The sequence below is a fragment of the Neltuma alba genome, unplaced genomic scaffold (assembly GCF_004799145.2).
Source record: "Neltuma alba isolate B1F8T4 unplaced genomic scaffold, ASM479914v2 tig00010558_pilon, whole genome shotgun sequence".
NCBI lineage: Eukaryota > Viridiplantae > Streptophyta > Magnoliopsida > Fabales > Fabaceae > Neltuma > Neltuma alba.
The window spans coordinates 75,463-99,244 of record NW_021635425.1 but is presented as its reverse complement, the minus strand read 5'-3'; the positions used below and the strand labels follow the sequence as shown (position 1 = coordinate 99,244).

Sequence of the window (23,782 nt, the reverse complement as noted above, 5' to 3'; positions counted from 1 at the left end):
AAATTAATGAGTTAAACCTCAGAAAATATTGTTATCACATTGAAAGTACATATACTTTCCCTTAATTTTTAACTAATCCGGTACCTATGTGTTTTTAGTCACTATATAAGGATTAGCGATATTTGCAAAATTAAAAATTTAATTAAAAGGAGAAAAAAACATGTCCGTATCAAATTGAAAATTGAAATACACACACATATAAAAGTACCTCCAAACTGATTTTCCCCACACATAAGGCATTTAAGTCTCAGGTAATTTCCATCGATGTTTGATAAAATAAATGTTCTGCTGGCTCAGAGGAAAAAAACAAAAAATGCTGGCAAAAAGATAAGATAAATATTGTTCCGCACTCTCAATATGTAAATAAATAATATCACCCAAAAATATATATAAATAAAGAAACCTCCCAATCTTTGATAAAAAAATGTTCCGCCGGCTCAAAAAAAAAAAACGCTGGCAAAAAGATAAAATAAATATTGTTGCACACTCTCAATGGATCTTTACCCTTCATGGTATAGGAATGTAATAGTGTTTTTTTTTTTTTTGGGAAAAAAAAATCCATTGAAGAGCCAGAACTTGCGTCAGTTATGCAACAAGTTATCTATGATATTACATTTCAGTAATCTGGAGAAGAAAGCTTTGTCACATAAAATCAAATAAAGCATGACAATTATCTAATTCTATGATGAATAACAAATTGCATTCAACGTTAATATTTTGTTTCTCTGCTTCTGAACTCTACTGGTTTATCTTAATGAAATAGTAGTAATAGTTTTGTTTTGCTGGCAAGTAGCAAGATTGGAAAAGCACCCCACCTCAGTTTCTCATTGTGACACATGAAGCTCTAAGGCAAAATTTGATTTAACATTTTCATACATGACTATTTGGCAATAATGTACATAAACCACGTAATTAGGAAGGGGAAAAAAGAAGGCAAAAGAAAGAAAGAAAAAGCATATATATATGAAATCACCAAGCAGACTCCAAATTTGAGCCATAATGTGGTCCCAGAGGCTTCAACTATACGACTCTCATTTGAAGAAATGAAAAGGCGAAACTGCAAAAGTGATAAAACTGTGTAGGAAAAGAAAACTAAGGGCTCTGTGCATCACCATGTCATCACCACTCAGGAACTTACCTTGGTGACTTTAACTTCCTATCGGCTTCGGACCAAAAGAGAGTGAGGAGGAATCCAAAAGAAAACTATCACGCTATCTAAGAGAATATTGGCCTCATCATAACTCACGAGGAAAATTATTGATTTGTCCTTCTTCTAGGGTATCCTTGCCATTTATCTTGTATGCTATCCTTATACGCATCACGAGATTTTTCTGAAAACAATAAGGTACACATATGCTAGTTAGTCAATTGTTCTGTAAGAAGCACTTAACATAGATATGCATAGCAAAATAAGAAGATTGTTATCATGCATTAAAAGAGTTTTAATGTTTGTTTCTTTAACTGAACCTCAATGACTTCTCAAGTGAACCATCAATAGACCTAGACGGCTGGACCCAAATCACCAACGGTTTTGCAATAGCAGGCCACAACCACCAACGCCAAACTCATTCTTTTATTGGACAAAAACAAAAAATTATGAAACAAAGCACCAACTGTCTTGAGTATATTTTTAGCCTTACGTGCCCCCAGTTATATCCAACCAATATGTTTCATATATAATGGGAAAGAGTATGGTCTACTGTATAATTGACCGCATAATTTTTAGCCTATTGTACGGCCTGTTGTATACTCTATTGTACAATTGTCTTGAATATATTGGAAGTGGTGTAAAGGTGTTGCTTGTGTTAGAAATGGTGTTTGATACTTTTTGGGCTTTTAGAGGCCTTCTGCGTTTTCTTGGGGGGGTAGGGGGAGCTCATGTGATGCATTTGGAAAACTGAGGGTGGTGAGGAGACACTGGCCTCTCGAACGCCAGTGGCGTGTACTGCTTCGGTATCAGTATTTTGTGTATTTTGCTGAAGTTTCCTGCCGTACTGATTGTATTGGGGACTAGGGCTTTGACCAGAATCATTGAGAATCCTTTTGTAACACTGATTCCGTTCCTTGTGACAGTTAATTGTAAGTATTTCTCCATATTTACTGGTGTACAGTTTTCCTGTTCTGGTTATCAGGATCCACTATAAATCATAACTAACAAAGAGAAAGTGTAACTAAGCCAGATGGGCACACAATATAAAAGCAGAAAACAATAATCTCAGGATACAAAAACAGCTAAAATTGATATGGATCACAGGGAAAACACAATTCAAATACCTTGCCATGTTGGGTATTAGTAACTCTCAATTTTTGTGTGATAGTGGACCCATCATCACTAGGAGGCAGAGCATTGCCACTAGCTGGATCTAAGTGCAATTGAAGAAACTGAAAATTAAATACCCAAATAAATAAGTTCTGCATGAAAAAAAATATAAAATCTTCTAGAGAATTTAAGATTCCGATGAAAAAACCTGAGAGACAGTTGATGATTAACATACATCAGAGAATACATGCAACTATTTAGCACTGATACGTCGAGTAGCAAATTGCAATGGATTTCAATTGTTTGTATCCATCTCTTTAAGAAGGTACACCCAAAGGATTTCAATCATGTAAGGACTTTACAATCACATGCCAAACAAAGATAATTTCAACAACAGCTAGAATTTATGGAAACTTCAATTAACAGAACAATGATCTAAATCATGACATACATTGATAGCAATTTTGAAACGAAGCTAAAGCTACACGTAAAAGAATGATAGTCAAGAGCAGCATAAACACAGTGATGAATCCCATGATGAGTGATATACCTTAGGAACTGCCGCCTGGAAAATAAAATCTGTACATGTATTAGAAGTCAAATTCGTAAAGGTAGCTTGAATAATTGTTGTTTGTGGTTTTCCTGGTTCTTTGGAGAAACTGAATGTCACCCTCAAGGAGCTGCTCTCAAATGCAGTTATGGATGGATAAACTGGTCCATTGTTTTCTATTCAACAATACATAGGGACAAGAAGAATCAGAACTTCCGAGCTACATTTTATTCATAGAAAGAAAAATCCAGATTTGAAAAATTGAACTACCTGTTGGAGGGCTAGGGGCCAAGCCACCCAACAAATCCATCATAGAAGCAGCTCCAGCACTAGTTGCTCTTGCAGAAAGTGAGAGAGACGTGAGATCATCCAGTGGTGAAATTGGTGTTTTGTTATTCATACTGGAGGATAAGATGTCTGTTGTAGATGGGAGGCTTTGTGCAGATGATATAGTAGGCACAGAAGGTGATCCAACAGACAAAAGATCCAAAAGAACATCGGTACCACTTTTCGGAGCTTGACCAGAACCTAAAAATGCAAAATAAAGCTCAGACCAAAGAAAAAAAAATGTACACGAGTTTCCGTGCTTTTAGATGTTGTTACACATCTTCATCTCATTCACAGGAAAAGCAAGCTCCCCAGTACATTTCCACCTTCAACTTCAATAATCAACTCCATGTGACTAATCAACCAGTAAAATTTCTTTTTTGGTAATCCAACAATTATCTTTACTTATTATCATGCCTCCTATTTTGAATTATGCCTCACAGCACTCCATGATCAATAATAATTAGGAAATAAAGCCTGAGCTATCCTTAGTCTTTCAAGGACAGATGCACCAAGTCTACAACTAGAAAATTTGTCATTTAAATTTTAAAGCACAAATCTTTGATATTCTGACAAAGTGGCAAATGAATAAACAGAAGGTACCACGAAAAGTTAGTCCAGTCATATATGGAAAACATTATGCTTGATTGTATCGCACTAAATCATATTTTGCTAGTACTATCTTCTATCTAAAGCATGATGGTAACTTTTTAATAATTTTATTATTTCATATACAAACATACAGTAAACTCTTCCATTTCCTACTGCATGGGTTGGCCTTCTGGTCCAAGTTGCATGCTTCTGGAGTCAATTCTCTGATGATGGATAGAACAATCCAAAACCCTTTAATGCCACTAAATAAGATTGGATGGATTGTCAACATGTACTTATGTAACTACAAGCCCCAGAGATTTAAAGTTTAAACAAGAAGAGGTGTTTACAGATAACTGCTGCTTACTTTGCTTTAAGGAAAATACGTCTATTTATGCTTGTGATATAAGATAATCAATACTAATATGGAAAAAAGATACTAACCCAGCTGTTGTGATGCTGATGGTGATGCTGATGGCAAATCAACACCAAGAAGGTCTTGAAGGAGATCGCCACCAGAGGAGCCAGGTGCAGGAACATCATCTGAGCTTAAATCAAGCAGATCAACAAGAGGGGCCACAGAAGGCTTGGCAACTCCATTTGGAATATTAACTGAAGGTCCTGTAGGAGTTGAAGCTGCTCCTGGCATAGAACCAGTTTTCCTACCAATGAAAGTTGCCTCATCTAAAACTGGCATCCTTTCTACAAGTGCAGAACTGCATCATATAATATTAAACCCTCCTGTAAGAATGAACTAGAAATTCAAGTTTTTGATAACATAAACTAGATAATCGGTTAAGCTCACCTAATATTTTGATGATTTGCAAGAATTTTATTGAATTCTACAGATCTTTGCTGCAATTCAAGCATCAGGTTTCCTTTATACTGAATGATTATATTCCTGATCCTCCTGTATAAATTATTCAAAACAGGATCATCCTTTTTCATCGAGAAAAAGAAAATCATACTTACGCATCAAACGTACAAACATAATTGAAATTAACGTTGTATGTGTGTACAAACATACAGTGGGACATGAGTCAAAAGATCTTGTGATGGAGATGAAATACATACAAAAAGGGGCCAAGTTTTATAATAACTTGAATCTAGTGGTTCTTAACTAGAAAATTATGTTCCTCAAGAGAAAAGGCAGGAAAACTAGTAAAAAACAATGAAAGGTATAGTGTAATTAACAATTTTTTTACCAATGAAGTTAACCAAAATTCAGTAAACTACAACATACTCTGAACAAGATGAAAAACGAGAACTAAGTTTCAACAGGGCAATCAAAGCCATTGCTTTTGTGGTAAGATCTGATGCATGTCGTTTTATGACCATCTCTAGAATATCCACAGCATCTGATTCAGTCACCTGCTTGCGAAGAGAAAGTTAATATTGTAAAGGGAAAAATAACAAGCCTCTGTGTGGGTGTTTTTATTTATATTTATATTTATATTTTTTGAGAAAGGAAGAAATGAAATTTAAGTTTTTTTTTTTTTTATAACAAGGCATTTCAATGAGCTTGCATACAAAAGCATGCGATACTAAAAGCTTCAGTAGTTAGAAGACCAATTTCTGCTCAATTGTACTACATCTATGATTTCAGGCTTTCACCAAGAACATATCACGCCCACTGGCTGGGAAAAAGAAACACACTAATGCCCAGATTTTTTCAACTCATGAACTACTGCTTGTTTTCAAGTGATTATCATTTTCAGGCAACATGACGAAATAGATACAACACAAAGCTTATGAAGAAAATATCAAGCAGAAAACATAGACTAACCATTATTGGATCTTCTATGTCAAGCATCCCAACATTCTTAACTAAAATATCTCCATATTCTCCAATGCACCACACTGCAACTCGAACAAGACTTTCCTATGAAAGTAATAGACAGTGCTATAATTATTGAGCGCATTAAGAAATAATTAACTGTATACGTAGATTTGGTAGGAGTATAAATAAGCACCTGTTCAGCGGAAGTTTGCAATGCTCTGTAGAATGCTCTTACTGTGTAGCCATGAAGGTCATAAGCATTGCTTACCACAACAATTAATGCATGCCATACTTCATCTTTTACAAAGTTTCCAGCCTACTAACATAGCATAACAATCAATACTTGCACTCAATATATGATTAACATAGCTCAATATGGGTTGCATAATACGCATGCATCAAAACAGCAGTCTCAATCCACAGTCAGTACTGATAATTTGCAACTAATTCATAGAAGTAGCATGAGTCTTGTGCTAACACAGAATAAAAAAATAACATTGCCATATATATTCAGTAATGAGATTTCATGTTTGGACAAACAAGTCATCAAATGATGAAATACTTTATGTGAATGCAAAAATATAATAAGCTGTCATAGCAATAATTTTTCTTCGAATGAAAGTGAAGACATTTTGAGAAGCAACAGAGTTTTCATAAAAGAAATTCTGAAATAAGGATTAACCTAAATATTAGCAAGATCAAGATATTTCTTTGTTTCAATTTTCAAACTCTCAATCACCTACAAAAGGTTGTGCGTAGATTTATACCTCAGAGAGAACCTTGAGCATGATATCAATGTACCAGATCTTCTCTGGAGAAAACCTAAATCCCAATCAACCAAATACATTATGTGCAGCTTAAATAAACTTCATAGGTCATAATTCTGAACCAACAATAGTAACGGAAAACAGGGCAAAGCCCATGTGAAATGGAATTTTAGAGCAAAGAAAAGACTGCATTGTCAAAAAAAGATTGAAGATTGATGCAGAGAAGATAAAAGTGGAATTCTGGCACCTACTTCCCATCAGGAAAAATGAAAATAAAAAAAAATAATTCGAAATGATCAAAATATTCATGCAACCTAAAGAGGATGCCATTCAAAACCTGTATGGCTTACTTGGCAACTATAGAGCAAATTTTGGCAGTAAGGTCAGGCCTGAATTCTTGATCACTGACTTCCAGATAATCAATTAGCTCTTTTGTTAAGGGCTTCACATTACTTTCATTCACCAAAACGTAGACAAGTTCAAGAGCTCTTTTCTGAATTGAAGCATCTGAATCCTGAAACAAATGTGAAGTCAATAGCTTTTCAATCTGTAAAAGAAATCCATTGAATTTTTAATTATATGCTAAACAGATTACAAGGCCATTCAACTAATACCTTTACACATTCCAGAATAGTTGCTCGATGCCTCTGCACTGCCTGAGCATCAGCTGTTACAGCCTTCATCAGCATGTTTAATGCCACATACCTGAAGAATGGTAGGAAAAAGTTAATTCACTCAATAATGGAGGGTAGCAAGTAAACAGAATAAGGTATGAAATGATCTATAAGGCCCAGAGCACTCAAGAAAGATGAGACATTTAGAAAGCAGAAAGAAAATATAAAAATAACATGGATTTAGCTAATCAAGACGTCAACACAGGGAGTCAAGAATAACAGGTTGGTTTAGATTCTATATTGAAAAATCCCATATGCAAGATATACAAGAAGTAAATCAACTAGGACTGAAGGTGGTTACAAAAAGCTTCCCCTGAAAAGTAATTTTTTTAAAATATATATGTGCCAACTTAAAATGCTGCAAGTTTGCTACACAAAAAGAATATATTCAAGTTCCAAGGTCGCCAAAGAATTTATTATGCACAAGCTAAGTGATAAAAGGACACGAGAACTCTTGAGATTTTCACCTCATGATTTTGGCACAAAATGAGAATCTTATTTCAATGAAGACAAACAAAATAAACACTGGTTAGGGAAGAAGCGAAGTTTGCATTTCCCACATAGATTGCTTCTTGCAAACATGACTCTTGCGAGAGAAACTTTTGCAACATTACAATTCTCACAATACATCCAAAGACACTGAGACCCCCCATCTTATGAACAGTAAAGGCTAAGTCTTTGACGCTGTAAAAAGCGCTAAATTATATTGTATAAGCTACTTGTCATACCTTTTGTACTATAATGCATCTGTTTCACTCACAAATTAGATTGCATAACAAAATACTATCATGTGTTTGTATATGAATAATAGAAGCTGAATAGGAAGGTGAAAAAATAACTAACTGGACAGATATGTCATTAGATATGAAAGTAAATATTCCATTTTTGTGGCGGAGCAGTTGCAATAGTAATAATAGTGGTGGAGGAAAATGGCAGCAGTGATGACAGTTGTTCTGGCAGTAGAAGCGAATAAAGTAAAACAGTAACATCTCATTCACAAAAAGCCATTACACCCTTCAATTCATTACTCTAGTAAAGGTGCTTATTTTTTTTGTTTTTCCTTTCACTTTTATAAAAGACATTTTGCTTAGCATACATTATAACTAACTGAATTGGTGTTTGTTGCTTTCTAAAGATATGACAAATTATTGAGAAAAGGAAAATAGCAATGTCCAAAACACACCTAATATTGTTGTCACGGTTTGATAAGAATCTTCCAAGGATATTGATGGCGAGCACACGCAGGCCACCACTATCTTCAACACTCATGATTGTTTGAACACATTCGTATAAAATGGCATTTCCTGCAACTTTATTTGACTCAGTCTTGGTAGCCACCTAGGAATAAGATCATCAAGTTCAAAAACTATCAAAACTCAAACTCATTATCACCATAACATGCAACCATTAATAGGAAAATCAAAAACCAGAGTCTAGAAATAGAGAATTAACAAATGATCAGAATATTTACTGCTTCAACATTTCCCAAAAAAAAAAAAAAACACTTGGCTCGGACCAATGAAAGGTTTGAGGTTTGAGGCTTTGAACAACAGAAAATCAAGCATACAAAATTACAGTAGGGATATTTCACTAGTTCATGCCTTGGATAAAATATCATTTATAAGATTAGAAAGAGTTAACAAAGAGAAGCCATCCCTTCTCCTTGCAGCAAAACAGGTCAAAGATTTTGATTTACTTCTTCTAGAAAAAGGGGTTCAGTTGGAAGTACAACAGCTTTGAAGACAATAGAAAATTCAAGTTCTCCATAGATCAGTACCACACAAACATGACAAAATCCTAGTAGTATTTCCTGCCACACAAATTTCCTTCGATGAATTTTTCTATCATTTATTAACCTATCCACAATAGTTTGGTTTGGCATGTGAAAAGAAAATGTGATAATCAAATGTAAGCAAGTGGAAAGGATATCCTAACCGCAGGTATAGTTTTCTAAAAACAGAGTTAACAACAGAATCAGGCAGAAATGCCAACTTATCCAATCACTGCAGCATGAAGAATATAACAAATTTAATACCAAAAAATGACCATCAACACACAGCTGACCTGTGCAAGTATGTCATTCATCAAGTCACTAGCATCAGCATCGCCTTCACCCAGTACTCGCAAAAGCTTAAGCAATCTAATATGGAGGAAAGGATCAGTGATGCCAGCAATGTCATACTCTGGTGCATAAGGACTGTTAACTAGGTCCTTGAGACTTCTGACCACACCCTCTGTGCATTTCTACCATAAATGAAAACTTTTATTATAACTAAAAGATTGCACAATCAGGGATGAATTTCTGTAAGAATCACCCAAAAAAAAAAACTAAGTAAAATACTAAAAATCAGCACATATGGGCCTTGCTTCAAGGCCCTTAAATACAAGAAATTACAGAAAGTCCCTGCCTGTAATATTTGTTATCTAGTCCATGGTTTATGCACACAATAATAGTAGCCCATGAACACAGCTCATGCCTTATTTCTTTCTGTTTAACAAGAAAAAGAATACTAAAATATTACAATTTTGCACGATATTCACTCATACCTAAATCAAGGATTATATTCAAATAAATATTAGATTACATTAAGCAAGTAAATGAATTTTTTTGGTGATTCTTAAGCCCATTTTAAATAAGTATACTTCAATAAATATCATTAGCGTTTAGCTGGTGCAAAAGATTACAATTACAAGTCTATAGGAAGCATAATTACCAAAAAGATGTCAAATTACCATTCTAAAGTATTCAAGGGCTTCTGCGCTAACTCTACACAGTTCTGTACAGAGCTGAACCCCAGTGATCAAAACTCCATGATGCTTCTCCCTAAGTAACGCAGCAGCAGAATTGATAAAATTTTCTGCCAAGTCTGGAACCTTCTTTACGATTCTTATTGCGCACAATGCTGCCTACAATCAATCAAAGTAAAGTCAATTCATCAGAATGACCAATGACTACCAAAGAAGTTAAATATGATAGGCTTAGCTTCAACTTCAAAATTACAATAGCTATAGCTATCATTCTTAGCTGGGATAGGGGACCAACAAAGACTGACAACTTAATGTAGAATGACTAACTTGTTTGAGATTGCATACTTTAAAGAACATCAGAAAGCAAACTTCCACATAAAAAAGAATCACATCTTATATGAATCGAAATGATCAAGCATTCATGGCTGCTTCTCCCATTACCTTAAGTAGATAGCAAATAGTTACTGTCATTTAGAGGGGAATATTGAGGCCATAGAAGCATTCATGGCCACTTCTCCTCCCATTAAATATACATCACTAGATGATAAAAATCCAATATATGCATCAAATTTTCCAAAACTTTAAGATTCAAAAAGTCCAAGGAAGGGACATGTAATAAAAAGTCACCTTTTTCCGGACATTTGGGTCTCGAAATTGCAGCAACCTTTCAACCTCTGGTGCAAGATCACGAGCCATTTCTGCTGAACAAATGTTTCCTAAAGCACAAAGCGCAAGTCCAACAATATACTGATTTGCGTGATTAAGATCTCTGAGACTAAGTTAAGTTTGTCTCAGAACATTTAGATTTTTTCTCTCTCATAATGTTTCAGTAGAACATCAAAAACACTAACTTTGTAAATTAGAATCCAAAAATGGGGACATATAGAAACAAACAAATTGAAATCGGATACTGTTTCAAGGAGTTTGTGACCAACATCAGAACCTCTTGTCTTTCATCAAGAAGCAACATAAGGCCAAGATAACCTATTCTCTTCTCTGGAAAGCCGGGAGAAGCAATTAACTTGAGGCATTCCATTTGACCAAAATGTGTTGGGTAGCCAAGCATGTGTATGAACATTAGCTTAGCCAGATTCCGATGCCTATAGTCCTGGTCATTTTCATCAATCGCAGCACGAATAGCAGCACACTCTTTTCTCACAACAGCACGTTCTTCTGCTGCTGTTTTGCAGGTACGTATAGCCCGAATCATGTCCCTACAAATGGGAATATAAATTACTTTGTTCAAATATTGTAGTAGTATTTAAAAACAGAGAAGAAATTGACAATACAACGTGAAATTCTATACAGAAACAACCACCAATATGTTATGTAATTATTTGATTTTGCAACAAAAGAATACATTGAATTTTAGAGTCAACACCCAAAAAAACCCCTTAGACAAAGACCCACATGTATTCTATGATATTTTTAAAAAAAAGTACACATGTAAACAAGGAACATAACAAATTCTCAAGTCAATGAATGTGCAAGAGTTGTCAATCGCATAAGAGTTTATCAGGCAAAAGCTAGTAGAGATTCTACAGAATTTAATGAAAAAAGAACCTCCACTATATGTAACGGCAAAACTAAGCCTATTGAAAAGCTTATAAGTTATAATATTGTTGTTATTGTCTCTGTACATTCATAAAGGAAACTCCATTAAACAGATAATAAGAACTGAATAACAACACAGTGATTTCATACATAAAATCCTCTCCATCTTGTTTGCATTAATTAACAAGACGAATACACTAGATCCATTTAGCTTATACAGGCCAAATACTGCTTCGTCTCATAATTATGAGTTGTGCATTCTTATAACCCCGAACCTTGCTAATGCTTTACATTGTTCAGTTGCTTGAAATATTGAAACTATATTTCTGTAATAGCAGTTAAGGACTTCAGGTGAACACAGGATTTGGTTCCCAATAAATGGAGTTACTTTTGCTGCTTAGTTTCGTTGGTTTTAAAAGCAGTAACAATGGAAAGAAACTTCAAAGGCGTACAGGTGGTACTGTAATTTGTTGTGTTGGTTAGAGAGGACATAGAGAGCAAATCCTGTTTCCCTTGTGTATTTATGTATTTAAATCGTTATCTTGGCCACAATAAGTGATCTTTTTTTTTTTGCCACTTTTATAGGCTACCAGCCTACCATATGCATAGAAATTAGGAGCCATCCAATCACTGGGTTAACAGAACAAGAAAAATTAAAGTAAGGTCAACATTTCAAAATCCAGTTTCTCAATATATTTACTTTCCTCTCTGATCAATTTTTATTTCTGTCCCCCCTTGAGAAAATGGAGCTGCAGAGGTACAGTGATTGATCGCTATTTGACTTGGACAAGACTGCCATGTGATCAAATCCAGCTTCGCCAAGTTAAAGGAAAAATCTTATGCGTGTAGAATTAATCGATAAATTTAAACGTGCACCAAATACTGTAGGTCATCCCTAGCTCATCCAGAAAGCAGCTATGATATAAATTCTTGACAAAGAGTCAACGATCATTAATTCCCCCCCCCCCCAAAAAAAAAAAAAACCAAAAACCACAAACCAAGCCAGCCATTGAATCCTATTTCACGGCAAGCCACAATCTTCTATAACTAAAACAAAGATCGATAAAATTGAAAATGCATAGATACACCGCAGTTTGCTTGTACGTATTTGTCCGAGGTGATACAATATAAAGAGCGGGAACAGTCAATCCGATTGGGAAAAAAAAAATATTTAAAGCTGGGTGTTCAAGATTTTGGGACAGTCAGTCGATAATTATCATCAACACATTGCATGCTCTCGTTTAAGACTAGGCGGGTTACAGTCCTTGCTCATGATTCAAAAAAACGGAAACAGCAGGATCCATTGCTCACCTCAAGCGCGTCCCTGAAGAGAAGGGATTCATAATTGTGTCTGAGAAAGTTCAGTCTGATCCAATCGACAACAGTCAAATTATCAAATCGAACGCGCGATCAATCACGAACCACCTTAGCTGACAATCATAAATTTGTCGTTCCAAATATGATGACCGCGGTCCAATTGCTTTTAGCGATGAATAACAGCGGGAGAAGTAGAGTTGAGCAGATGGTAATAGAGATTTGGATCTGAAATGGAGGGAAGTGTGTAAGTATTACGAGTCTGTAAATTTCAGGGACAGAGTCCTTTCCTTCTCCCTCCTCCTCCTCCTCCTTCATTCAACGAACGAACGCTCGCGTTTTGTGTCTGCTGTTTGTGAGTCTCAATTCTCTTTTTTTTTTTTTTGGCCAAAAATCTCAATTGCTGAAATGAAATGACACAAATTCTCAAAAAGGAAGTGAGATAGCATGACAAGTTGTCACATAGAATTGTCCGTTCAGCTGCCTTTTTACCAAATTCCTATTGGTCTGTGATAGCTCTTTTCCTCACCCTGTGAAAAATGGAAGGATCATTTTTTTCTTAGAAAAATTAATCAAAATTATTATCTACTTCAATGGGTTAATGTATAATTTTTGTTTTAAGCGTGTGTTTGGTATGAGAGATTTGGGAGGGAAGGGAGAGAAGAAGGGGGATTTTAATCATTTCTTTTTGTTTGGCAACACATAAATTTTAGGATTTGGAGGAAAAGGACAATATTTTGTCATCTTATGATTATTATGTTCATATTTTGTCATGTTGTGATCATTATGTCCATATTTTGTCATGTTGTGACCATTATGTCCATATCTTAAATAAAATAAGAGTAAACTTGTCCATATTAAAATATTTTTCCTTCCCCTCCCCTCTTTTTTTATAAATCCAAACAAGATAATATTAAAATTCTTCCACTCTCCTCCCCTTTCCTTCCCTCTATTAAAATCTCTCCCCTCCCCTTCCTCTCATTGAGCCAAACATACCCTAAGGGTGGGTTTGCTATAAGAGATTTGGAGGGGAGGATAAGGAGAGAGAGATTTTAATCATATCCCCTTACTTGGCAACACACAAATTTTAGGAGTCCTTTCCTCAACCTCCTCTCCAAAATTAGGAGGATTTGAAGAGAAAAGACAATATTTTGTCATGTTAGAACCATTATACTCATATTTATTTTTTAATATCTCTATACTACCCTAAATCCTTTTCTTCTTGTCTCCAGATGCTGCTTTCTTCTTTACATGACCAAATATTTCATTCAAAGATGGGATCCAATACAAGTTGTGGTTGAACATTACTTCAGCTTTCTCTTCAATAATACTTCACGCTCTGTGGTATATTAGAATTTTGGTATAAATATTACTCAATATATTAAATGTTATTTACAATTCTATTTTATTAAACATTTTATAAAATTTAAAAAAATAATCTCAAACAAAATAAGGATAAAATTGTCCATGTTAAAATATTTTTTCCTCCACTTTCCTCATGAACCAAACAAAGTAATATTAAAACTCCTTCCCTCCCCTTTCTTTTTATAAATCCAAATAAGGTAATAATAAAACCATTCTACTCTCCTCCCCTCCTCTTCTCTCTATTAAAATCCCTTCCCTTTCCTTCTTTTTATTGAGTCAAACATACCCTTAAAAGTTTTTGTTCATGAAGTGTGAGTATCAGAATTTCCTTTTAACATCGCTTTGAAAGTGTTTAGAGAGAAGCAATATTATCCCTTATCTGATCATTAAAAATAGTTAAGGTTATTTTACCCATTTCTTAACACTTGCAAATGATATTAATTTAAGAAAATTTTCAAATATATATGGTTTCTATACAAAAAATTTCAAAGCAAAATTAGATTTTAACTAATTTATTTTGTTTGAATTTGATCCTATAATTTGAAGTTATAGATGTTTATATTTGAGTGCAAAAACAATTATTTAATTTATATGTTATAGAATCTCTTTGTTTCATTACATTTTTGTAAATGAAATTCTATAAAATCTGCAAATTAAAATTAATAGATCAAATAATAAGGGTCTAATTTAAATAAAATAAATGATAAGAACAATTTAAAATTGATTTAAATTATAAGAACTTGCTATTTTTTTTAACCAACAATTCAAGGATAAATATTTTTCAGGAAAAAAATTGGTAAGCTGTACTTAGTCAATTTGAAGTCTGCGTTCCTCTCATTGACGCCTCTCATTATTATTTGATGAGGCTCAAAACTTAAAAAAAAAAAACAGAGAGAACTACAGTGATGTATTAAGATAAAAATAATTATTGGTAAGTTTTAATAACAAACAAGTTGTCATTTACTATCTTAAAATTTGTCATTACAGACTGTTCTATTTTCATTGAAACTTTTTAGTAATTATATTTCTTATTTGCGACTTAATTCTCTGAAAACTAAATTTAAGTAAGAAAAATATTTTAAAAAATTAAAATTTTCTAAACTATTTTCAAAGATAAATTCATTTTATCCAAGCCGTCTCTACCGTATACTACTCCGTCCTTTAATATAAGATTCAATTTTGAATGGGTTTGTTTTTTTTTATAAAATTATCTTTGAGTTGATCTGAGCATTTAATGCATTATTATCTATTTTATCCCTAGTTTAATACATTTAATACATTTTCTTTTTTCACTTATCTCACCGTTATTCTCTCATATTTACCCATTTATATATAAGGGTGTATTTGAAAAAAAAATTATATTTGCTACATATTAATTGTTTTTAACTAATTTTAACTGTTTTCTTAAATCGTGTGATTCGACTAAAAAGATCTTATAAAAAGAGACGGAGGGAGTAATTGACCTATTCTTTTTTACTTGCATCTTTTTGGCTACTTATTCTTTGTTCTTAACTTCTTGCATAAACCCAACTTTATATTACAAGGATGCGTCATCCGCCATTAGTAATCATCATTAATACCATGAATGCCAAGCTACCAATATCAAATACTACCTTCGGTCTTTAATATAAGAGCTCGATTAATTCTTATTTTAGTCCTAAATAAAAAACCCTAATCCACTATGTTTCTTCTTTTTTTTTTTTTTCAGGATAGTCCTTATAATAATAATAGTTCTAACCAATATACTTGATTAGTAAGAACATTTTAGGAAAAACAACACATTTATTATAAATAACTAACTTAACTAATTTTCTTAATCTACTCAAATTAATCAAATAACTTTTATATTAAGGACTAGAGGTAGTATAAAGTAAATAAAAGTGTGATTTTGCTCTTTTAACTTTATATAAAATTATGCTTTAATCGTTTAATTTGATGAAATGTATTTTCAATAATCTAATTCTAACACCATTTCAGTAGTTTCATTAACAAAAAATGCTAACATGAAAATTTTAAATGTTGACAACACATTTTTAAATGTTGGCATGCTAAATTCATTTTTTAAAAATATAACAAAAATTAGCACAAAAAATAATTATTTTAAGACTAGCAATGACAGAGTTTAAAGATTAAAAAATACTTTATAAAATTAGAAAACTATATTAAAATTAAAACTTTGGGTAAAGTTAAAAAAATAAAGTACAGTTTTTCGCGCGTAAAATATACAAAGAGCCATGCTTCTTCTAATATAGGAAAGCACATATAATCATATAATCTGAATTCTAAACAGTGAATGGCCTAAATTAAGCGCAATAATCAAACAACCACACAAGGTTGGGAATGTGAGCCCCTTGTATTGTAGTGGACGGAAAAGGAAAAATAGGCCTAGTTGAGCTAACCTAGAATTTTCCCCAATCAAGATGGGCTAGGGGCCTAATTGATAAAGATTCCCTAAACAAGTTATTTATTTATTTCCACACACACACACACTCATTATATAACATAATCTTTTCTTTTTTTTTGGACTCAACATTATATAACATAATCAAATTTGGAGAAAACATACACGTCTGAGAAACGAATCCACAATTACAAACTTAATTGATAAATTGATATAAAATAATTTCACAACATAGACACTAAACTATTTTAAATAATTGGTAAAAGGCCTAGCCAAGCAAGTTTTTTTGTTCAGTCCCTTTCATTAAACCAAGGAATATTACATGCCAAAAATATTTTCAAAGTAAATTCTTCTTCAACCTGGAATAACTCAGTGCCCCATCAATGCTATATCAAGTAACATGTTGGCCAAAAAAGATTTTAAAAAAAATATATTAATTCCATTTATTCACGTGAACTACTTCTATAAGGATTAAATTACATCAAATTAAAATTTTAAGGACTACAAAAATTATCTAAATTTTTTTTGCCAAACTTGAGTTTTAGAATGCGGGAATGATGTGGGGAAAAAAGCATTAAATCACTGTTGCGAGCAGATCTTAAACCAGACTGCCACTATGTATTAGAAGATATTATACTGTAGCTATACAGCTTGTTGGAGCCTGTAAGCAACCAAAAAAAAAAACAGACCGATACCCGAATTCGCTGCAGGCATCAATATGGTCTAATAATCTAAAACCCCAGTTAGTGGCCCCAGCAAGTACAGCAATTGAAGGAATCATGTACAAGAGAAGAATTTCCTGAACCAGGACCAAGAGAAATTTGTGTCCAACAAAGCATGTAAACCCGGTTTTGACCTCAAACCTGGAAGGATCCCCTGTCCAGTTGTGCAAACCGGTTCAGGAGACATGAAAGGATTTGATTTTGTGACAGCAATGTTCCACCACCATCCTTCAGCTTAAGATTGATAACCAAAATCTGATTCTCCAGGTGAAGGATCTCAACAAGTAAACCGCAGCTTTAACGGGTCAATAATTCTGAATTGCATTGTCCAACTCAAACTGTGCTTTCAAAAGACACCTTGAACTGAGGTGGATGCCTTGGCTTTGGACTTGATGCGGCTGCAAGGCCTTTAAGCAATTTTATAACATCAGCAGTATCATCAAGATAATACTTGGCCTTGCTAGGCTTGCTACCAACAGTGCAAGCAAAGACCTCTGGAGCAACTGGTAATCGAGGACAAGCGACTGTCCTTGATATGCTCTCAAACATGTCTTCATCTGACCGGTCATCTCCGATGCACACCACAAAATCTGGCAGATTCCCACCATCTACCAGAGTCGAGAGAACTTTCTCTGCTGCTAAACCCTTGCTTATTCCCTGTAAAGAGCCAAGCAAGATTGTGAGACATTGGTTCTAGCTTTTCAGAATACAGAAGAAATTAAACAGGGTTGGGATTCAAACCTGTGGCTTGACTTCCACGATATGATGGCCCCTCGTAACGACAGCTGGTTCATTAGTAAGCACGCTTTCCAGGTGATCCACCAACTCTTTAGCTTGGCAGGATCCAAAATCGGGGTCTGCATCTTGATGATGCCACACCAAACCACTTTCTTTAGTTTCAATATTAGATCCATCAGTTGCCTCTGTATATGAAGTCATGACGGGCTCTACTATATTTTTCCATTCAAGGTCAGCAGACAAGTGACTGGTTTCCCATTCTGAGTCTCCATTCCACCTGCAGTCCAAAAAGAATACACAATACCAAAATCAATTAGCAAAACCTTGACCTAGGGGAGAATGAAGAGAAAAACTTACAAAATAGAACTTCTGGCGCACCTTAAAAAGTAACCATGTTCAGCCGCTAGTCCCAGCCTCTCGCATGAAGCAAACCACTCACTAAGAGAATCTCTTCCCCTTCCGCTAACAATGAACACACTGTTCTTGGCATCATTGCACAGGGTATTCAACACAGATATGACTTCAGAGCTGGGAGTTTTATTTATAGAAGAGTGTGGTACAACAGTACCATCATAATCAAGAAATATGGCCCTTCTATGAGTTCTTTTATAAGCTGAAACGATATGGTCAATGGACAACCTCCTAAATCCAGGAGAAAGAGAAACAACTCTGAACCCTAGGCCCAGTCCAATTCCCCAGCACCTTTTAGTGTCATGATCTACACATGCCCTCTCTAAATCCTGCATGAAGCTGCGGGCCCAATAAGCCACATCATGAGAACTGACATATCGATAGTGTTTCTCATGCCTCAATTGCTTCTCTGAATCACAGGTTGTAATGGCCGAATACATTGCATCAGCAACTGCATCAACATCCCAGGGATTGACCCTAATTGCTCCACTTAGAGAAGGGGAACAACCAATGAACTCAGAGACCACAAGCATGCTTGTACGAGGGGAATCACTTTTTCTACCCAATGTTTTGTCCAGTCGAGTAGTTCCTTGTCTGCAGACAACATATTTGTATGGGACTAAGTTCATACCATCCCTCACAGCATTGACTATGCAACACTCTGCTACAGCATAATAGGCACTCTTTTCAAAACGAAGAACAGGACGGTCAATGAGAACAACTGGCTGATAATGTCTGGAGCCATATGTACTATTGATCCTTTTGGTGATTAAATTTGTTTCCTTCTTTGCTTCTTGAACATCCTTCCCTGAACCCCTTGCAGGATTTATAATTTGAACTAGTATGACCTTTCCAAGCAAGTCTGGGTTCTGCTGCAGCAGCTGCTCCATAGCTAGAAGTTTCAAATTGATGCCCTTAAAGATATCCATATCATCAACACCAAGAATCATCTTCCTGCCCTTAAACTCTTCCTGAATCTCTTTAATTTTAGCAGATGTCGAAGGAAGATTTAATACAGATTCAAGCCTGCCCATGTGAATGCCAACAGGCAAAATTTTAATATATACAGTGCGGCCAAAGTAATCAAGACCAATATGCCCCCGCTTAGATTCATAGTCCAGACCCAGCATTCTACTGCAGCAAGAGAGGAAGTGGCGAGCATAATCAAATGTATGAAAACCAATTAAGTCTGAATTCAACAGTCCCCTCAGAATTTCATCCCGTACTGGCAGAGTTCTGTAAATTTCAGACGAAGGGAAAGGACTGTGAAGGAAGAATCCAAGTTTAACTCGACTAAATCGCTTCCTAAGAAATGTCGGCAAAACCATCAAGTGATAGTCATGAACCCAAACAAAATCATCATCAGGATTGATTATTTCCATGACCTTGTCTGCAAATATTTTGTTTGCAGAGACATAAGCTTGCCAAAGCATGCGGTCAAAGCGATCACCGTGATCTGGGCACATAGGTAGCATATAATGAAAAAGGGGCCAAAGCTGCTGCTTACAAAATCCAAGATAAAACCTCTTCTGGAGTTCATGTGGTAAAAAGGTAGGCACACAATTGAAATCCTCCAGTAGTTTCTGAGCAACTTCTTCCTGCTCACTGGCATCTATCTCAACTTTCAAAGAACCCACATAGATAACCTCAGTATCAGAAGAAAAACCATCTTTCAATTGTAATAAAATTGAATCCTCATCCAAACTGAAACACCATTTGGCAGATTCTGCATCTCTTTTAGCCTGCAATGGTAGCATGTTTGCCACTATTATTTTCCGCTCCCGACACCCAGAGGAGCTAGCATCTGAATCCGCATCATTATCACCATGACCATCTATGTCAGAAATAATTCCAGGAACTGTCATAACTCTTGGAAGAGCTCTTGGGGTGCGAGGATCATCCAATAAGCCTCCACCAACCAAGTCTAAGAGATTAGCAAATGATCTTGATGCCATCAAGAGTGAAAGGGTAATTGTTTCCTTGATATCCTTCTTTCTTCTATCAACAGAGAAGACACCGTTCTTATTAGGATATTACATATGACAAACAATGGACCATGAAAAAACAAATCAGAGCAATATAGCACTATTGATTAAACGCATGCATATGGAAATTTGTAGATATAATCAACTTTTACTACCACTATGATTCATTTCAGGCATATTCACTAGCTTGGTTCCACACAGGTGCTCGAACATACTCAATGTCAAATTTTTTCCTCCTGTTGATAGAGAGCAAGCAATAGGTAAAAAAAATTTTAAAAAGTCATGAATGAACACAACAATAGATTCTATGAAATTTTTATGGCACTCAATAACTCCCACCTAACATAGAAGGCCTAGTAGATACCCTGCAGAAGAAAAGAGAAAATAAACTTACTTTTGACATAGTAACATCATCACATATTTGCAGGTATTTTATGCAAACCCAATATACAGGCTCTATTTCCCACTTATCACAATTCACAGACACTGTTATGCATACATACTCTAATGCCTCTCTTTTGTTGCATAGATATGAAAGTTCAAAGGAGGTATTGAAAAACACTTACATAAACTCTGAGATTGCTTTGAATGCAATGCTCTTGCTGAACTAGCCAAGCTCAAAGCTGTGCGAGAGATCAAAACCCCTACGATCTAAAAACTATGCCATTTTTGTCTAAAAACATGTGATAATCTGAGTCAAGCATAACAGTCCAAACCACTAGTCGAAATTGGGGGAAGAGTAGAAATTGCAAGGAAAGTCGTTTTGCATGATAAATAGTATTTCCTCGGTGTTTTAAAGCGAAACATTGATGCTCAAGGTATTTTTCGGTAAAAGTATGTTTCAAAATACAAAGAGAGCAATGTCATCGCCAGACGAGATTAAATCATTACCTTGAGCATGAAAACCCAAGGCAAATCAATTAATCTCAGTCAATCAAATTTCCTTGTTCAACTTTTTCAAGGCATGACATCCTCCTGATCCTAGACCTTAGTTGTATATACTCAGGAAGAGTTTCCCGCAGAACGTTTCCGATCGAAACACATCAATGGGAAGTCCAGTAAACACCAGTACCACAAAAGCCAAAGAAGTACGGAAGAAACTATGCTTAGCATATTTTTTAAAATAAAATAATAAATCAATCCACTATGATAACCAAGAAATAGAGACATCAGATTAAAGCCATTAGATCTCCCAAGACGAACAGAATCCAAGGTATCAGAAAACACAATTTGCGTTGGAAATCATAACCTCTGCAGATTCAAGCTACCATAAGGTTAGCAAACTTCAACGAACGCTCAGAGTCACGAAAATGAAAAAATCAAACCGAGCCGTAAACCAAAAAAGAAAACACATAAATGAGTTCTAAAAATCGCAAATCACAATCGAAGACGGATTGGCTGCCATAAAACTTCGTAACAGAGAATAAGAACACAAAATAAATAAATAAATCAGCAGAATATAACAGAAACCATAAAAATCCCAGGAGAAAAACAACAACAATTCAAGCTGTGATCAGAGACCCAACAAAGAAAAACACAAACTTGACAAGTCAAAGAGCTCCGAGGCTCACCTTACTGGCAATGAAGAGGATTAGCAAAGTGAGAAAACTCCTGGGTCTTAAGCTGAAGTGATGAGAGAGAAATGGGGCAAAGAAAATGGAGGCTACGTTGGATAGAGAGAGAGAAAGAAATGGGGGAGAAAATCAAAGAACGAGCGAGAAAGTTTGGGAGAATAAGCAAAGCCAGAATGCCTACAACGAGATTTTTATATCTCGGGGTGATGGGGGAATAGAAATAATATAATTTTTCGCGAAAAAAAAAAAAAAAATTCCCGTCTGCCGAGCAAAATTGGATAGAATCAAGGAATAGAAATGGATAGACTTGGACTCTGCTTATCTGTTTCGCTTTATTGCAGAGTGACTCTTTTTATAACCAGGTGTTTGGTTCTGCGTGCCTTTCGTGTATCAACCTCCAGTGAATTGACTAATTTACCCCTTTCTCTTTCTTGCTTTAATTGGAATTAGAATAACACCCTTGCATTAATTTAATCTTTTTCCCACATGGAACATTAATTTAATTTTGAAGAACACAGGGTTTAATGAATATACATTGAATTTGATTTGAATCATGTTTCCTATAATAAAAGTAATAAATAGACGGATTGTTGGGAAAAAAATAGTAATAGTTAAAAAGATTTGCCTCCAATGATTTTTTTAAAATATACTTAATGATTAATATTGATGATATCACAATTTTTTTGCCACCTATGATATTACAATTTACCAAGAATAGTTAAGTGGTTAGAGCTATAGATGGCGGGAAAAAAAAAGATTAGTGCAATAATTTGCATTTGCAATATTTAACTAAAAATTATGATTTTTGAATTAATATTGTTTTTTAATTTTAATTGATGGAATCCTTATATTTTTATCATGTATGATGGTACTAAATACTTAAAAATATAAATATAGAGGAAATATTTTTAAAGGATCAATTGTATACAAAAAAATTACTTACATTGAATTTTTTATATCTATTATGTTAAATTCACTAATAACAAACAGCTATATATCCTATTTTTAATATGGGTTTATAATCAAATGATAATATTTTAAAGTATAAAACAAAATAAGTGAATTTGACATAGAGGATATAAAAAACTTGATCTAAGTATTTTTCTAAAATAAACTATGCATATTTTTCAATATATTAATAAAGAATTTGAGGGATGTTCCACGCCATTTATGAGAGATGCACATGGTGTATTTTGTTATAATTTTTTTACCCGAGTATTACATATTTGTCTAATATTACATGTAACAACTAAATAACCAATTTATAAATATTAAGAAAATTATTTAAAATTTTACATTTTAATATCTATAATATTCATAATCTTCTGCATACAGATTATTAAGCTCTAAAATAATATTTGAATATCAATATTCCAAATATTATTTATGGGTTTTTAATTGAATTAAATTTTCTATTGTGCATAATGTGCCATGTGCAGCATTTTCACATTATATCCTTCACGAGAAGGAGTAGCAATTGGGCCATAAGTATAAAAAAAAACAAAACACATGGAAATAAAGAACACTTTTTATCCTTCCCCACAAAAAAATGAATAAACAAAACCTATTTTAATTAAAAATTAAAAAAGTTGAGATCTGAATGATCACGACAGCCTCTTTAGATAATTGTTTATTCGTGCATATCTATTTGATTAAATTATTTTATTTTAATGAAAGACGTTCATGTCAATTACAAAATTCCATGCTTCATCATTTAAGTGCGTTCTGGTCTGCAAGAATTTTTCTAATACTTTCTTGTATCTTAATGCAAGTACAGTTCATTTCACCAGAACACCTCCTATTTTTCTGACAGATACCACGAATTTTAATTTTAACTCTGCTTATATTATATAAAAATCCCCTAAACTTCATGTTATATGTATAAATAACATTCATAACTTTTGAAACTCTACCATAAACCTCGCTAAACTTCTACATTTATCCAAATAACTTTCATGCTATCAGTTAATACTAGTAGTTATGTTCGTTATTTATTTGCAAGTAGACTAAACTTTAAGAAA

At 34.3% G+C, this 23,782-nt stretch overlaps 2 protein-coding genes across 6 annotated transcripts; both read right to left on the bottom strand.

Annotated features, from left to right (window-relative positions):
- Window positions 1-683: 683 nt before the first annotated feature.
- On the bottom strand, window positions 684-12,925 carry LOC114757024 (AP-1 complex subunit gamma-2). Of its 2 annotated transcripts, none has more exons than XM_028946017.1 (18): window positions 12,563-12,925; window positions 10,609-10,911; window positions 10,325-10,466; window positions 9,683-9,856; window positions 9,014-9,193; window positions 8,133-8,287; window positions 6,890-6,980; window positions 6,626-6,789; window positions 6,276-6,330; window positions 5,702-5,824; window positions 5,515-5,610; window positions 4,972-5,099; window positions 4,534-4,638; window positions 4,173-4,444; window positions 3,081-3,338; window positions 2,811-2,986; window positions 2,275-2,382; window positions 684-1,331 (listed from the first exon to the last, which is right to left on the bottom strand). In XM_028946017.1, the coding sequence occupies exons 1-18, from the start codon at window positions 12,592-12,594 to the stop codon at window positions 1,236-1,238; spliced, it is 2,658 nt and encodes an 885-aa protein (XP_028801850.1). In that variant the 5' UTR covers window positions 12,595-12,925; the 3' UTR covers window positions 684-1,235. The 2 variants fall into 2 exon arrangements, with proteins under 2 accessions (XP_028801850.1, XP_028801851.1); XM_028946018.1 differs by having other exon boundaries at window positions 10,325-10,457.
- Window positions 12,926-16,905: 3,980 nt separating this feature from the next.
- On the bottom strand, window positions 16,906-23,569 carry LOC114757025 (probable alpha,alpha-trehalose-phosphate synthase [UDP-forming] 10). Of its 4 annotated transcripts, none has more exons than XM_028946020.1 (5): window positions 23,557-23,569; window positions 20,343-20,401; window positions 18,170-20,200; window positions 17,795-18,068; window positions 16,906-17,710 (listed from the first exon to the last, which is right to left on the bottom strand). In XM_028946020.1, exons 3-5 carry the CDS (start codon window positions 20,155-20,157, stop codon window positions 17,387-17,389), a joined length of 2,586 nt encoding a protein of 861 aa, XP_028801853.1. In that variant the 5' UTR covers window positions 20,158-20,200; window positions 20,343-20,401; window positions 23,557-23,569; the 3' UTR covers window positions 16,906-17,386. The 4 variants fall into 4 exon arrangements, with proteins under 4 accessions (XP_028801853.1, XP_028801852.1, XP_028801854.1 ...); XM_028946019.1 differs by lacking the exon at window positions 23,557-23,569 and adding an exon at window positions 21,759-21,939 and having other exon boundaries at window positions 20,343-20,423; XM_028946021.1 differs by lacking the exon at window positions 23,557-23,569 and adding an exon at window positions 21,759-21,939 and having other exon boundaries at window positions 20,346-20,423.
- Window positions 23,570-23,782: the final 213 nt, after the last annotated feature.